The sequence below is a fragment of the Ammodytes marinus genome, assembly GCF_949987685.1.
Source record: "Ammodytes marinus genome assembly, chromosome: 7".
Classification (NCBI taxonomy): Eukaryota; Metazoa; Chordata; class Actinopteri; order Uranoscopiformes; family Ammodytidae; genus Ammodytes; species Ammodytes marinus.
The window spans coordinates 11,148,568-11,164,054 of NC_137211.1; the positions used below are offsets into that span (position 1 = coordinate 11,148,568).

At 40.3% G+C, this 15,487-nt stretch overlaps 1 protein-coding gene across 2 annotated transcripts; it reads right to left on the reverse strand.

Moving 5' to 3' along the window:
- Positions 1 to 132: 132 nt before the first annotated feature.
- srpk1a (SRSF protein kinase 1a) lies at positions 133 to 15,214 on the reverse strand. 2 transcript variants are annotated; one of them, XM_080031485.1, is made up of 16 exons: positions 15,152 to 15,214; positions 14,409 to 14,463; positions 8,578 to 8,705; positions 8,206 to 8,314; positions 7,971 to 8,058; positions 7,564 to 7,651; positions 7,021 to 7,127; positions 6,491 to 6,656; positions 6,379 to 6,404; positions 6,015 to 6,243; positions 5,099 to 5,473; positions 4,767 to 4,867; positions 4,382 to 4,489; positions 4,151 to 4,220; positions 1,840 to 1,932; positions 133 to 1,511 (listed from the first exon to the last, which is right to left on the reverse strand). In XM_080031485.1, the coding sequence occupies exons 1-16, from the start codon at positions 15,162 to 15,164 to the stop codon at positions 1,327 to 1,329; spliced, it is 1,941 nt and encodes a 646-aa protein (XP_079887611.1). In that variant the 5' UTR covers positions 15,165 to 15,214; the 3' UTR covers positions 133 to 1,326. The 2 variants fall into 2 exon arrangements, with proteins under 2 accessions (XP_079887611.1, XP_079887610.1); XM_080031484.1 differs by lacking the exon at positions 1,840 to 1,932 and adding an exon at positions 2,947 to 3,039.
- Between the last annotated feature and the right edge of the window lie 273 nt (positions 15,215 to 15,487).

Consider the following 15,487-nt stretch of genomic DNA (forward strand, 5'->3'; position numbering starts at 1 on the left):
ATGTTTTTGCTGTTTGCATTGGAGTGTTTTTTGGTTAATTTTCACAAACGAGGCAAGAACAGCATAGTTTGAATTTTATACTTAAGGTCAAAGATAAACAGGCTTAGACGGTAATGTTGTGTTGTATGAACATCTGTTTTATTGTATGGTGTGTTTTACAGTTTTGTAAATTGACAGCTCACACAAAGTCTATACTCTTGAATTTGACACTGATGTAACTGTTGTTTCGCCTAAACCTCAACAGATACATAGGTTACCTTGATATGATCGATTTGGGAACACCACTACATAGCATCAGATCTCACCATTTCTATCGTAAAAACAGTGACATTATTGAACAGCTGGCCATACATACGACTGAGCTCGAACACATCTTCCATACGCTTTATTAAAACACAGCTACCCAGCTAAATCCTTTTAACTAAGATATAAGATTTGTTAAAAACTGTACATAACTGTAATATACATAAAGGCAAACTCTTTGGTACAGATATATACAGTTTATTTTCAACTTTTTTTCTCCTTGAAATTGGGCTTCTAAACGTGTCGTCTTGTTGAAACCTTTAAAACAATATATTCCTGAATTGTAATATTTGTATGAGAATACCAGCCTCCCATGAGAATGAAAGATCTCATTTATTATAATTAACTAAACTACACTTAATTCCAGGTGACAGACAGATTTTTTTTATGGGTAAATAATGACCTACATTATCAGACGGTGGATGTCTCTGTAAGGAACCAGAGTCTGTCATGAGAATTGCTATTACTACAGTCAGTGTAGATGTCAGCCCAGTGTGCAACTTCCTAAACCTACTTTACAATAACAAAATATATACCTTGCATGTGTAATATAAGATAAAATTATTCATTTAGAAAACAACACAGCACTAATGAAAATGTACGAGAAAAGAAGTGATAGCGAGTCCTTTTTAAAAAGGGGACAAAAATGACCAATAAAGGCTACATATCCTTGTTTTGTTTGGGTTTTAGTGCAGGAGTGTAACAAACAAGGATGAGTCACTAGCAGTACAATGACAGATTTTCTTAGTTGGGTGGGTGAACGGAGCACAGCAGTTGGAGCCAACATGACCACAAAGTAATATATTCCACCAGATTCCCGACGTCAAACACCAAGAGAAGAGCCAACAAATACTAAGCAAACATACACAAGCATTAGTTCAATAACAAGAAACATAGGATATCCAAAAAAATAAAACAAATAAGAAATAAATATTTATCTGATATGCCCAAACTGGAAAGTGATCTGTTGCAGTCTCTGGAGAGAGTGGGAGGGAAGGGAGGTGCAATGACCGTAGGAATCCACTAGAGGGCGAGCCAGGGGTGGCGCAAGCACTCTGCGGCTGTGGCTCGCTTCTCTGGGACAAGCTCCAGCATGGGGACCAGGAAGTCGGCGAAGCACTCGGCTTCTTCACGGGGCCACTCGTACTTATCAAGCAGCACCTCCAGCAGGCCCCACGGCTTCAGCTTGGTGATGTGTTTCAAATCACCTGCAGGCAACCAGTCAAGACAGCACTATGTCAGAGAGCCATCCAGGATTAGGTCAGATATTCATTGAATTTTACTTTATTAACTGGAATACATTTATAATATATTTAATAACTTTCCAAAACAAGTATTTCTTTACATAGTAATATCTAATGCTGGAAATGCTTTATCAAAGTTAAATTGAAAAAAGTTTTTTTTTTTGATAGGCTATGTAAAAAAAAATAAAAAAAAATAAAAAGTCAACTTTCATGACGAGTTGTAGAGCATGATCTTAATGCCAGTCAGTAAGTCCTCTCTGATCTCAACACTGTTTTTTTATTTATTTTTTACCTTTCTTGGTGAAAAAATCCTTGGAATATTTGCCGGTCATTATGAGTTTGCGTGGGACAGTCCCCAGCAGCTCAATGATCAGCGCTATATGGTCTACACAGCAGAGGATCGCAAGGGGAGAGGAGAAGACAGACAAGACACACAACAGATTCGTCAAACAGTGTCCCAGTCACAGGCCCACTCCAGGTGTGTGTGGGGTGGAGGGATGAGGGGGGGCAGGCGTCAGATTGCTGTAGTGGTTGGGATGCACAGGCCTACGTTTATCAATCATCTTATGGTGCATGGCCACCAGACATTAAAGGAGCTGTAAGGTTCTTTAACTCAAGAATCAATAGACAAGTTCTGCCATTGCAGTCGGTCAGACATTGGATAAGATAATAAACTTATGATACGGTCATATATTTATCTTGTTGCATTCAGTTAGAGTAGTGATTTATAACATTTCCCCCAAAGGTTAGGTTAATCAAGACTGTGAGCCACAAAACAGCAGGGAGGGTTTCCTGCAGGCGGATTCTCAAACGTGACACTGGAGCAAAACGTTTCTCAAGGTTCTTTTCGTGGATGAGGATCCTTTATGGATGAAATATTTTCCCTAGGCCCCTGGATAATTATTAAATCGTTTTAAAACACTTATTAACACTTGAAAACATTTAATATTCTTGAAAACTATGTTAAACACTTCAGGTCCACGAGAGAAACACTGCATCAGAGTTCAACCTTTTTCTGGTTCTTTTCCGTGATTTTATTATTCTATTATATTGAGTTAAATGTGTTTAGACCGTGCACTCATTGTGTCCCCTACATGGATCAATACAGTATCAAGTATCCAGCCGAGTCCTCAGCACTACAGCTAATGGGATACTGATTGTACTTCTGCCAGGCAATCTTTGGCAGAGCAACTGACACTTGAATCAATGTCTGATGGCATGTTCAAAGTAACGCACAATTATTGGACTGTATTAATTATTTTGCCTGCTGGCCTGCACACACCAACCACTTTGGGACGTCGGACAGAACCTGACAGGTGCCAGAGGAATCTTCCCTCCCCCCTACTTCACCTCCCATCCACTGTTCCAGGAGCGGGCCACAGACAGAGGGGTGGCGTACCTCTCTTGGTGAAGTATTCCTGTGAGTGTTTCCCACTCAGAGCATAGTGACGAGGGATTTTACCGAGCAACTCAATCATGAGAGCAAGATGGTCTGGAAATGAGGCACATTCGGGGAGAGGGAAGACAGAAAGTCAGAGGGTTTGGAGAGAGGAGACGGAAACATGGGAGAGGGGACAGGAGAGAGATGGCAAACAGTCAAGTGGAACAATGTATTAGGAACAATGGATGATGATGATGACAGCCTCATATAAATAGAAGCACATGTATTGGAAGCTTGTATTATTTTTCAATAGCTATTGCAATGCAACCATTTCAACACAGGTCAGGTAGGCAGTTCACCATAATATAGGTAAAAAAAAAACAATGAGCCAGCCAACAAAGCCATATGCACTAAAACTTAAAGAGCAGATTCTGATACAGGATGAGTGATAAGTGATTAACAGACAGTCACGCGACAGAGACAGATATGGAAGAATATTAAGCACTAGCTTCATGAGTTCATGTACTGAGGGTGAAACAAAAGCCAGTTCACAGCAATGGGGCATGTGCCAATAAACTGAGGGATGGATCTTGGCACATACCCGACACATTGCAGCACAATCCAGTCAGTACAGAAAACCTCAAGCTAAGCGACAAGCGAGACATTAACATAAATGTAGCATATGTAGGAGAACATGGAGAGCGAGTGAGGAGGATATGAAGAAAAGAGCAAGGGAATGAGATATGGCCCCATCTCCAGTGCGGCAAAATAATGTGGTTTGAGGTGTTAAAGAGAGGAAATAAACACAGGAATTTTGGTACTCATCATCACATGATTCACATGTACATTTCCTTTAAATTTGAGACAATTTAAGATCACTGTAATTGAGTACCTCATTTAAGTGTTAACTGCACTTCAGCTTATTGTGCGATAGTGCACAATAAGCTGAAGTGAAGGTCACAACTTGCCATGCTTACTGTGAAACTAAGTAGATTCATAATAGATATAAAGGCCAGCGAAGGGCAGTTTTACAAGAAAAAAATCACTAAGGTCTTCACAGCAGCAGCAATAACTTTTAAAAAATCACCAACATTGCTAAATGCCTTTTACCAGTGAAAGGTACATTGCAAAAATACTTCTAAATATAGCATTTATGATTAATACTGTGCAGCTTTAACTGGATAAAACAGAGAATGGAAAAAAGAGGAAGTCCCAGCAATACCTTCATCCCTGGAGTAATCTTCCCCAGAATGTGGTTCAAACAAGTAGTCCCCTGTGGCAAGCTCAAAGGCCTGCAGAGACAACACAATCATCATAAACACAGGAAAAGACGCTGTGAAGGGAACAATTCCCTCCCTTTCAACACTTCCTAGACCATCATATTGCTACTGAAGTCTTTTCAAGAAACACTACACTACGATTTCTTAGGTTTTGATACAGTGTAATGCCTCACCATGCAGGCTGTGCTCCATATGTCAGCAGGTGTACTGTATCCAGAACCAATGAGCACCTCTAAGGAGCGGTACTGTCTCGTCTGGATGTCTTCTGTAAAGTGCTTGTGCTGCAAAAATGCATAAATGGATTAGAAAAGTATATACAAATATTGCATAATGTGTGTAGGTAAGAGAGCCTACAGGATTATGTCCTGTTATGATGGGAGATAAATATTCAAGAATTATAAATATGTTGGACTCAAAACTGAGGTCCATACAACAAATTAAACTGAGCTGGAAGAATACACATCTATTTTGGTAGCTAGGTGACACTGGATGTGTCCCTTTGCTGCAAGTGTTCATCCCTAATCAGGAAATCCCTCAGGTCATTAGTAGGCTACTCACCACCCAGCAGGCATTTCCCAAGTCTGCAATCTTGACCTTGATCTTGTCTGCATTGAGTGGCTCAAGGGGGTTAACTAGCAGAGATCCTGCTGTTAGCTTGTCTACATCAGAGCGGAGAGAGAGAGAGACAAAGAGAGGGAGAGAGAAAGAGAGAGAGAGAGAGATATAAGGATGGACAAAACATCTAATTAAAAATAGAGCCTAACGATCGATATTTCAAAGTTCACATGGCTGAGCTTTTATTAGAATTAAACCAACACAGCCGGGCCAGAGCAAGTAGCTTCCAAAAAACGCTTTGAAGTTAGTAGAAGAACACATTTTAAATGACTGACCGTTTCCCAGGCTTTCCTTGGTCGTATATTGAAAGTCAGACCCGTCCTCCCCCTCCTCCTGCAAAATGCTTTGCTCCAGCTCTCCCTCCTCCAGCCCAGCAGGGAGGTGTCTGTCAGTGACTCCACTGCCTTCAGTCTCAGTGTCCAGCTCTCTGAGATCTGTAAAGTTCACACCGTTGGAGGTGTGCTGAACAGGGGTCTCCTGGTGTTGTTCCTCTTGACTGGCACATTTCTCTGTGGGCTCGGCGTTGCCGTTGTGTTGGTCTTCGTCCGTCCACTGGGACTGCCTGTGGTCCACGTCCACATGGCCATTACAGTTCACTTCTGATGGCCCTTCTGGTCCCACCCTCAGGGGATCTGCATTCACACAGCTCTCTGTCAGGTGGCAGGAAAAGAAGGGTGACAATTATTTTCAAATCACTCCAGGAATGTTATAACTGTCTCACAGGATTCCTACACATTTTCCATTTCAAAATTCCGTACTTTCCCAGAATCAAATTTCCAGACTTCTTGTGGATTTTCTGTGCATATTTGCAATCTGAATACTTATAGTTAGATGCTTATTAGATTAACAAATAGTTATGAAGCTCTTTGGAGAACGTACATCAACCCATGACAATCTCTCTGCTGAAACTCAAGACAAAGTTTCAGTCGTCTACATGGTAACCCGACACAGTTCTGCACCCAGTTTGTTTAGTTTCAAATCATCGGACCGGTTTAAAGTGTTAGCTATAGCTAGCTTGTTTTGATTGTATTTTGTTATATTTTAGAGAGCAGGGGCAATTGTATGGAAACACACATTATTTTCCACACTGTTGAACTATACTTCACAGGAACCATCTGTCAAACATGACAGAACATTAACTAGCAGCAATAAAAATGTAAGAAGTACACTGCTGTGAACTTGGCTTCCTACCCTCTGTATCCTCATTTCCCAGTTCCAGGTGAGACACCTGTCTGAGAGGAGCGCAGACACGTCCCTTTGGAGACTGTGGGTCCTCATCATCTTCATCCTCTTCCTCCTCTCGTGTCTCTGTGGTCTTTTCCATCTCCTCCAGGTCCATAATGCACTTCTCCAGCAGCTCTGCCTGACGCTTCTGCTTCTTTTTTAACCTCTTCTTCTTGTTCTTTGACATTTTTACCGTCTGAAATGCACATAAGAAATAAAATGGCTCTCATAGATATAGTTGCATTTTGATGGAGCTGCTCTGTGTGTGTTATACAGCAAATGTGAGAGGCTGATGTCCTATGCACAACGTAAATATCAAAAAGGGTTGTACCTGTTTTGGAGCAGGCGCTGTGCTTACTGAAACGAGAATACAAATGAGTACAAACTGTTACCAAACTGTGCTCATGAATGTACACATGAATATGTATTTGTGTGTCTCATACTTGCTGAGCCGGAGGGGGGAGGCGCCCCAGCCCTCTGCCACTCTGTGGCTTCAGCTGCAAGCTTCCGGACGTAAGGCTCATCAACACTCATCAGAATATTCTCCGGCTTTATGTCCGTGTGGATGATCTGACACTTTGTGTGCAGGTAGTCCAGGCCTTGGAGAACCTGGGAAAAGAATGAATGGACAATGATTGTAACAGTTTAATTGAATATTTGAACATAACTGAAATAAGCACTTATCAATATTTTAGTTAAAATATCTATATTGCTCAATCAGTTATTGTTTCCATTATGACAAAAGCCCCCTCAGTTAGAAACATGTCTGTCAATTTAAGGTGCATGTTTTACTAGCTCATTGTTTACATGGTCATTTGTAACAATATGTTCTGCCCTGACTGGTTTCCACCGGTCACACAGCCTGGAGGTTACTTGTTAACTAGCGGAAACTGAACTGAAAGAAGAAAAAAAAAGATCCTTCATCACGATTCACCAGCACACAAAGGGAGTGACAGTGTGAGTCTTATGTTACCTGTCTCACGATGCTCTTCACACACGACAGGGGCAGCCCTTGGTAGTTGGACTTTATTATCCACTTTAATAAGTGATGTCCCAACACCTCAAACACCATGCAGACATCTGAAGATTGCAGCAGTTAAGGTAATAATGCAATACAAGTCAAACCAAACTGAAAACCCCTTAATAAGAAAACCATTTACTACACATGTCATTCACCCACAGCAGCATTATTCTTACTTAAAAAGAGGCAGGTCATAGCAGTTCAAACACTGCAGTGTTTGAGAGTCTCTTATTTCAGCTACAGCTATCGGTCTTACTCAGCCAAAGTATTGTGATGGGTGGAGGTCTGTTAGTACACCTGTTGTTTACTTTGTCACTTAAATGCTGCTTTACAGATACATTTGACACCAGGGGAAAGAATTATCAAATCTTTGCCAAAATATTTTTCAGAGAGTTAACAGGCTTGAGTCTTTCCAGTAGGAAGCAATCAAAGAGATAAAATCTTGGTCATAATAAAGACCAGGAGCCATTAGCAATATTTGGCTAGGAAGGATACGAGTTCCATTTACACCAGAGATCTTGAAGTCGTCGAGCATCTGGACAACCATCTCCCGGTTGGGATCATCGGTGTCCGAGTTTCTTACCTGGGAACAAAAAAAAAAGAACAAGACAATCAGAGCAATCAAGACGTACATTTCATGACATTAGACTGGAAAAATAGAGAGCATAGCATACATGTCTCTGTAACCATTTAATACTTCTTGAAAACAAACCCCTATTATGCTGTGTGTGTGTGTGTGTGTGTATGTAATTGTCCAACAGTATGTGTCCTTGTGCTATATGTGTTATCGATGTGTTTGCACTGATGTTATCAGGACCTATTTGTGAACATTTACTGTGTTTCCCAATGTATTTGATTCCAACTCACAATACCTGCTGTGTGCCATGAACTCAGTTACTTACAGATCGAAGGAGTTTGATCTCATCCACAGCCGTCTCTGTGTAGTGCTCCGCACTCTTCACCACCTTCATAGCAACAAACCTCTTCACACTGCAACCACAGAAAGTAACGTTCACTTACAGGAAGCACCTTACAAGGTCCTACCACAACTGTCTTGCAGTCAGCTGCTACTCCAACTTCATGCATCAAAAACAAAACAGTACAATACAAATATGCAGCAATAAGCGTTTCTCTTACTGGGTGTCCCAGGCGAGCCATACAGTGGAGAAGTGTCCCCAGCCAAGTTTCCGGATTACATGGTATTTCCCGTTGTAAAGGTCTCCTACTTTCACATGGTGGTAGCCACCTAGATGAGATCAAAATGCATGGTAATTAGGAAGATTAAGAACCAATGTACAGACAGCTATGCAATACTCTGGTTATAGAAAGTGTCACAAAACCAACTTAACTGGGTTATCTTAGTTAAATGAAGGTAATGAATTGGCATAACTTATCGAATTTGATTTACTGCAAACGATACAAACACTCGAATCAGACATTACAATATGGTTAGGCACAGTACACATTGTACAGTGTACATATAGACCTGGTATGTGAAAGTGGACTCACCTTTGCAGTAGTCATTTGGGTCCTCCTGTTCCTCATCATCGGAGCCAAGAATCTCCTCAGGTTCCTCAGGTTCCTGAGGCGAGGCTTCTTGCTGGGGTGGCTGTCGAGATCTTGGATTGACTGGCTGCCTGATGGACAAACACATGTGAACCCACCATCATACCCTTCATTTATAACGTGGGAAGTACAGTATCTCACAAAAGTGAGTACACCCCTAACATTTCTTCAAATATTTCATTATATCTTTCCATGCGACAACACTGAATAAATGACACTTTGATACAATGTCAAGTAGTCAGTGTACAGCTTGTATAACAGTGTAAATTTACTGTCCCCTCAAAATAACTTGACACACAGCCATTAATGTCTAAACTGCTGGCAACAAAAGTGAGTACACCCCTAAGAAAAAATGTCCAAATTGGGCCCAAAGTGTCAATATTTTGTTTTGCCATCATTATTTTCTAGCACTGCCTTAACCCTCTTGGGCATGTAGTTCACTAGAGCTTCACAGGTTGTAACTGGAACCCTCTTCTACCCATTCATGACGACATCAAGGAGCTGGTGGATATTAGAGTCCTTGCGCTCCTCCATCTCCCGTTTTAGGATGCCCCAAAGATGCTCAATAGGGTTTAAGACTGGAGACATGCTTGGCCAGTCCATAACCTTTACCCTCAGCTTCTTTAGCAAGCCAGTGGTCGTTCGGAGGGGTGTTTGGCGTCGTTATCATGTTGCAGTACTGCCCTGCGGCCCAGTTTATGAAGGGAGGGGATCATGCTCTGCTTCAGTATGTCACAGTACATGTTAGAATTCAATGAACTGTAGATCCCCAGTGCTGGCAGCACTCATGCAGCCCCAGACCATGACACTCCAACCACCATGCTTGACTCTAGGCAAGACACACTTGTCTTTGTACTCCTCACCTGGTTGCCGCTCCACACTCTTAACACCATCTGAACCAAATAAATGTATTTTGGTCTCATCAAACCACAGGACATGGTTGCAGTAATCCATGTCCGTAGTCTGTTTGTCTTCAGCAAACTTTTTGTGGGGTTTCTTGTGCATCATCTTTAGAATAGGCTTCCTTCTGGGATGACAGCCATGCAGACCAGTATGATGCAGAGTGCGGCGTATGGTCTGAGCACTGACAGGTTGACCCCCCACCCCTTCAAGCCCTTCAGCAATGCTGGCAGCACTCATACGTCTATTTTCCAAAGCCAACCTCTGTGTACGACGCTGACCATGTGCACTCAACCTTCATAAACTGGGCCGCAGGGTGGTATTGCAACATGATAACGACCCCAAACACACCTCCAAGACGACCAGTGGCTTGCTAAAAAAGGTGAGGGTAAAGGTTATGGCCTGGCCAAGCATGTCTCCAGACCTAAACCCTATTGAGCATCTTTGGGGCATCCTCAAACGGAAGGTGGAGGAGCGCAAGGTCTTTAATATCCACCAGCTCTGTGATGCTGTCATAAATGGGTGGAAGAGGGTTCCAGTTGCAACCTGTGAAGCTCTAGTGAACTACATGCCCAAGAGGGTTAAGGCAGTGCTGGAAAATAATGGTGGCCACACAAAATATTTACACTTTGGGCCCAATTTGTAAATTTTTTCTAAGGGGTGTACTCACTTTTGTTGCTAGCAGTTTAGACATTAATGGCTGTGTGTCGAGTTATTTTGAGGGGACAGTAAATGTACACTGTTATACAAGCTGTGCACTGACTACTTTACATTGTATTAAAGTGTCATTTATTCAGTGTTGTCCCATGGAAAGATATAAAGAAAAATGTGAAGAAATGTGGGGGGTGTACTCACTTTTGTGAGATACTGTACATACAGTAAGTGTACATTTTCAAACACCTCTAACCAAGATTTGTCTTTTAATTCATCCTATTTGAACAATGTTTCACAAGAGTGATAGAAATATCCTACTTCTTCTGCAAAGTTGGTAAACAGCTAACCTTAATTAGCCTCCCCACTGTAAATCTAACCGCACCCAAATCATGCTTAATGCCTTACAGGTAACTTCCCTTAGACCACACAATAGAGCAGCAGTTGCTAGTGCTATCATGTTCTCAGGACAGCTACACTGGTCAGAGGCCAAACCTAACACGTGACAGGTTGTTTATTTGAATCATGTCACATGAGAATAAAGTTATTTTATTAAACAACATTCTGAATGATCTTTAGCTGAAAAAAAAAATCAATCAAGCCCATTTTTATCTCCTATATTTTAAAAAAAGATAGAAAACAGAAAAATGTTGTTGATGGAGCGAATGCCAAGATCTTGTCAAAATCTTTGTGCCACAACAGATCCACACCGATGCTCCTCCTTTTACACGTTACACTTAAAAGGACACAACATAAAATATAGTAATAATTTAAAGAGGTCTGTCCTGCAGGCTATATTTTCTTAATGCACAGCTGTCTACACATGTCTGAACAAGGAGGGTTTACTAATTTTAAACGCAGTCCTATTTTAGGTTAAGTCTGGGCTGTGCAACTGGATAATTAAGTCCTGCTGAATCAGGACTTAAAATTACTCGGAGCAGGGTCAAGAAAAAACTGCAGCTGGATTAAAGAACAAATACTCATCATCATCATGAAGACAAAGATCAACAAGACTGGGTGCGATTTGTTTCCCGCAATTACAAAGCTCAATTATTTTGTCATTATGTCTGGTTGTCAGATGGAAGAGACTAAATCCATCCAAAGCAAGTCATAGAAGACTTAACAAAGATTAAGATAGGCCGCTATTATATTAAAGAGAAGTAGGAATATGATTGTGTAAAGTGCTTCAGACAAATAACACGCTAAAAAATGTGTATTTGATGCACCAGAAGGCACAATGCAAATATGAAAGTTATCTCTTATTAAATAAAGGAACAATCATGGCAATAACTTTACCAAAACATGGGACCCAGTGCTACGTGTGACAGCTTGGCAGGGTGAGTGGTCAACTAAAAAAAAACAATTAAAAACTGTTTTTTGCCTTTCAAAGTAAAATTTCCATGATCAAGGTTTTTTGATTACTGTGTCTGAACAATTATAGACATGTTTGAAAACGTTTGACACATGTTTTAGTGCTTTAGTATGCTACACTTTGTGTCTATATAGTTAGCACGATCTCAGCCCTAAACTGCTGCATCATGCGTATTATCCAAAATTCTGGGGATGGGGTGATTTATGCCAGAGGGCCTAGGTGAGTTATAAGTAAGTAAGTAAGTAAAATGTATTTATAAAAGCACATTTATAACAGTTTGCACTGTCCAAAGTGCTTTACATAGTGCATTCAGTAGGTAAAAAAATAAGGTAAAATAAAAGACATAAAGCCCAGAGCAGCTAGTGCAAAGTACATTTCTGAGAGTTGTGCCATTGGCATGGCTGTATATGCTGGTCACCAAAATAAAGTGATTGTCTACAGTAGCTCAGAAGAGACTGACAGCTCAATTCCACTTAACGACACCACTGACAAGAGTTCAGATGGCCAGAAAGATGATGATGGTGACTTTGTCATCGTTAGCTTTGCAGGCAAAACCACCTAGATCTGCTAGGCCTTGTTTAAGAAAATTGAGCTTCAATCTTTGTAAAATATTTACTTTATTTACTTTAAATAAACCTTAAATAAGTGATTGTCTAATGGATTTGTCTTGCATTACAGTTTATGAGATATATATCAATGGCACAATTTACCCCATGGTATTTTCTCCAATGGCACAACTTACACCACTCCGAAAGCTATATTTCTTCAACGGTTTATTCCAGATCCAAAGTTTTTATTGCCAGGGATGCACAACACCCTGAAATATATGTATATATTCGAGTTGGAGACTTTACTGTCAAGGCCTCACTTTAAAGTCACTTTGAGTAAAAAGTGGCACAACTTAGGCCACTCTCCCCTAGTACTGCCAAAAAAAACTTAAAAAAAAAAAGATTATAGTAGTTCTGGTGTCTTTAACTTTGCACAATAGGAAATATTTGAAAGCTCATGTGAATTATCGAAAATGAATGAGACATAAAATAAGATACTTAGATATTGTTTTACTGTGATTTTAAGAACAAAATAAATCACATTGGCATGTGAGCACTTCTGTCAATGAATATATGTGTAACATCCTATAATCTGTGTTTAACAGTTCAGATGCTAATATAACATTGAAATCCAAAACAGCCAAAGAGGAGATTAAGGCTCAACTCCATTGGAGCCATTCAAATAAATTCCTAAACTGGTCTGTAGTGTCTTACAAATGGGCTGCTGGTTCCACATAATCTGCAAACTATTTATTCATTCATGGCTGACATTGGTATCTGCAACAGAGAGGCTTTCCCGCATGTTTGTGCACCAACGACGGAACAAACAGCAGCAATTAACAGCAAAATTTGAACGGAATTTTGACTTTCATTTTTTTTTACATTTGAAATGCATTTACTATACTCTTGTCATCAATGCAATTCCTGTAAGTGAGATATATATATATATATATATATATATATATATATATATATATATATATATATACATATATATATATATATATACATATACATATATATATATACATATATATATACATATATACATATATATATATATATACATATACATATATATATACATATATACATATATATATATACATATATATATACATATATATACATATACATATATATATACATATATATACACATATATACATATATACATATATATATACATATATATATATATATACATATATACATATATATACATATATATATATATATACATATATACATATATATATATATATATATATACATACATATATACATATATATATATATATATATATACACACACACACACACACACACACACACACACACACAGATGCAGTCATTTTAGGTGGATGCTCCTATGCTTTGCTTTGGGTATGAAGGCAGCTGTCTTCCTGATGTACACATTCCCTGATAGGCTTTTCCATTAGGCTGCTATTCATCCTGAAGCTCCTACACGCTATGTCCTCAAGAAGCCTGAGGTTGTTGCTGCTCATCTACATAAATGGTGCTCAGCCGCACACAAGGATGACTGTGGCATGCAACTGTACTGTGTTAAATGCCGGCTTCGGCCATGAAGATAAAGCTGTCTGGGGGTAAGTATCTGGAATAGGGCTGTTTTCAGTGAAACACCATGCTTTGATGGGCTGATGTGGGCTTCTTCATTCTCTGGTTTTATATATAGCACAGGCTGTGTTACGTAACCCTCCGGGAGGATGCCACCAATGGCTTGATTAGTAGATTGTTAAGTACACTAAAACAATCGGTATCCGAGATCAGGCCTGAGCCCTTAGTGGTGCATTATCCAAATACAATCATTCATAAACCTAATTTGATCGCCGGTCACAGCCTTACTGGTAGTTTATTTCAGGCGCTGAATAGTGCACATTCTAAACGGATAGATTACAACATACATGTTATCAAACCACTGTTTAAATGCATAGTGCAACTGCCCTTACTTGAACCCTGTGCAAAAAAAAATGTATGGAAAAATCAACCAAGGGTGCTCAATCCTATGATTCTTTAGAGATATGTTCAGTCCTTCACTGCTTTATCTTTGGATCATGCACAGACCAAAATACACGTGTGAATGCAAGCATGCAGTCAAGGACCTTGTGTCACGTTTGGTGCATGTATGTCAAACTGCACCAAACAACCGCTTTTGACAGAGCACATTGACCACAATGCAAACAATTTGGGGTGCCACGAAGTGAAGTTGAGCTTGAACTGGGGTAGAAAGAAAAATATATATATATATATATAGAGAGAGAGAGAGAATTTGAAAAACTCACTTTTTGCTGGTCTTCTTTGCTTTCACCCTCTTCTTCCTCGCCTGGAGTGCCAGAACTGTCAACAGAACCCAGCAATGAGCAATGAATTAACCATTGTCTGGTTGCCATTTGTTTGTCTAGCTGACACTCAAGACAAAAAAAGAAAGGGATGACAGTCTGGGGCAGAGGATACAACCACCTCACCCTACAGCTCAGAAACTCGGTCATTACGCAGTGTATTATGTCACATTTGCAGTTATTCCAAACCACAGTTGCATGTGTCTGTGTGCCAGTCGGCCAGTTTGATACATTTAGCCATGTAACATTGAGTAATATCCATAGACTGTACGTTTTATCACTAAGCTACCCACCAAGGTAACCGTTCTCCTACAACACGAACGATAATGTGGCATGGAGTCATTTCAGACACTGTGGAGGCTAGCTGGACGGTAAATATAGCAACCGCCGACTGTCGTCGTTGTGTTTTAGGTTGTGTGGAAACTGTGAGGATCTAGAGAGCTAAACGTAGCTAGATAATCCTGACATGTCCCATTGAAGCTAAAAGCTAATGTCTAGAAAGCTAACGTAGCTCACTCCGGCTCAGCGGTGCGTGACAGACGCGTTCAATTAAACCCCCAGCTGTACGTATGCAGCTCGGCTACATTTTACATTTGCGACTGCAGAAGAACATCAAGTGCACATGTCAACAGAGGCTTAAAGACAAGTATAAGGCGTAATATGCGGCGTGTCGGTGTGAGCTTTACCTTTTCTCTCCATGTTGGCTGGATACGTAGCCTAGCCGTTAGCTACACCACCAGTGATCGAATGTTCCGCGCATGCGCACTGGCTCGTTTTGCTCAGAGGTAGCTTTCTCAGTGATGTTTCCACCTGCGCATCAAACCATTTTTTTTAGGCAGTACCACACTGAAGCAGCAGAGCAACAGAGGCAGTGAGCAGCCTGTTGTAAAAAAAAATATTTTATGTGGTAGCACATTTCATACCTTTTAATTGTATGCCAATGGCATTGGCACCCACCAGCATTACGAATTGGAGGGTCTTACTACTGTCTATTGCAGCCTGATCCGTGATGCTGGTATCAA

Bases quoted from the DNA above. Each gene is read 5' to 3' on its own strand.
- srpk1a (XM_080031485.1), bottom strand. The intron at 6,405-6,490 runs GTATGAGACACA...TTCTCGTTTCAG, and splicing joins TCCCCCCTCCGGCTCAGCAA to TAAGCACAGCGCCTGCTCCA. The intron at 5,474-6,014 runs GTAGGAAGCCAA...GCCACCTGACAG, and splicing joins GGGAAATGAGGATACAGAGG to AGAGCTGTGTGAATGCAGAT.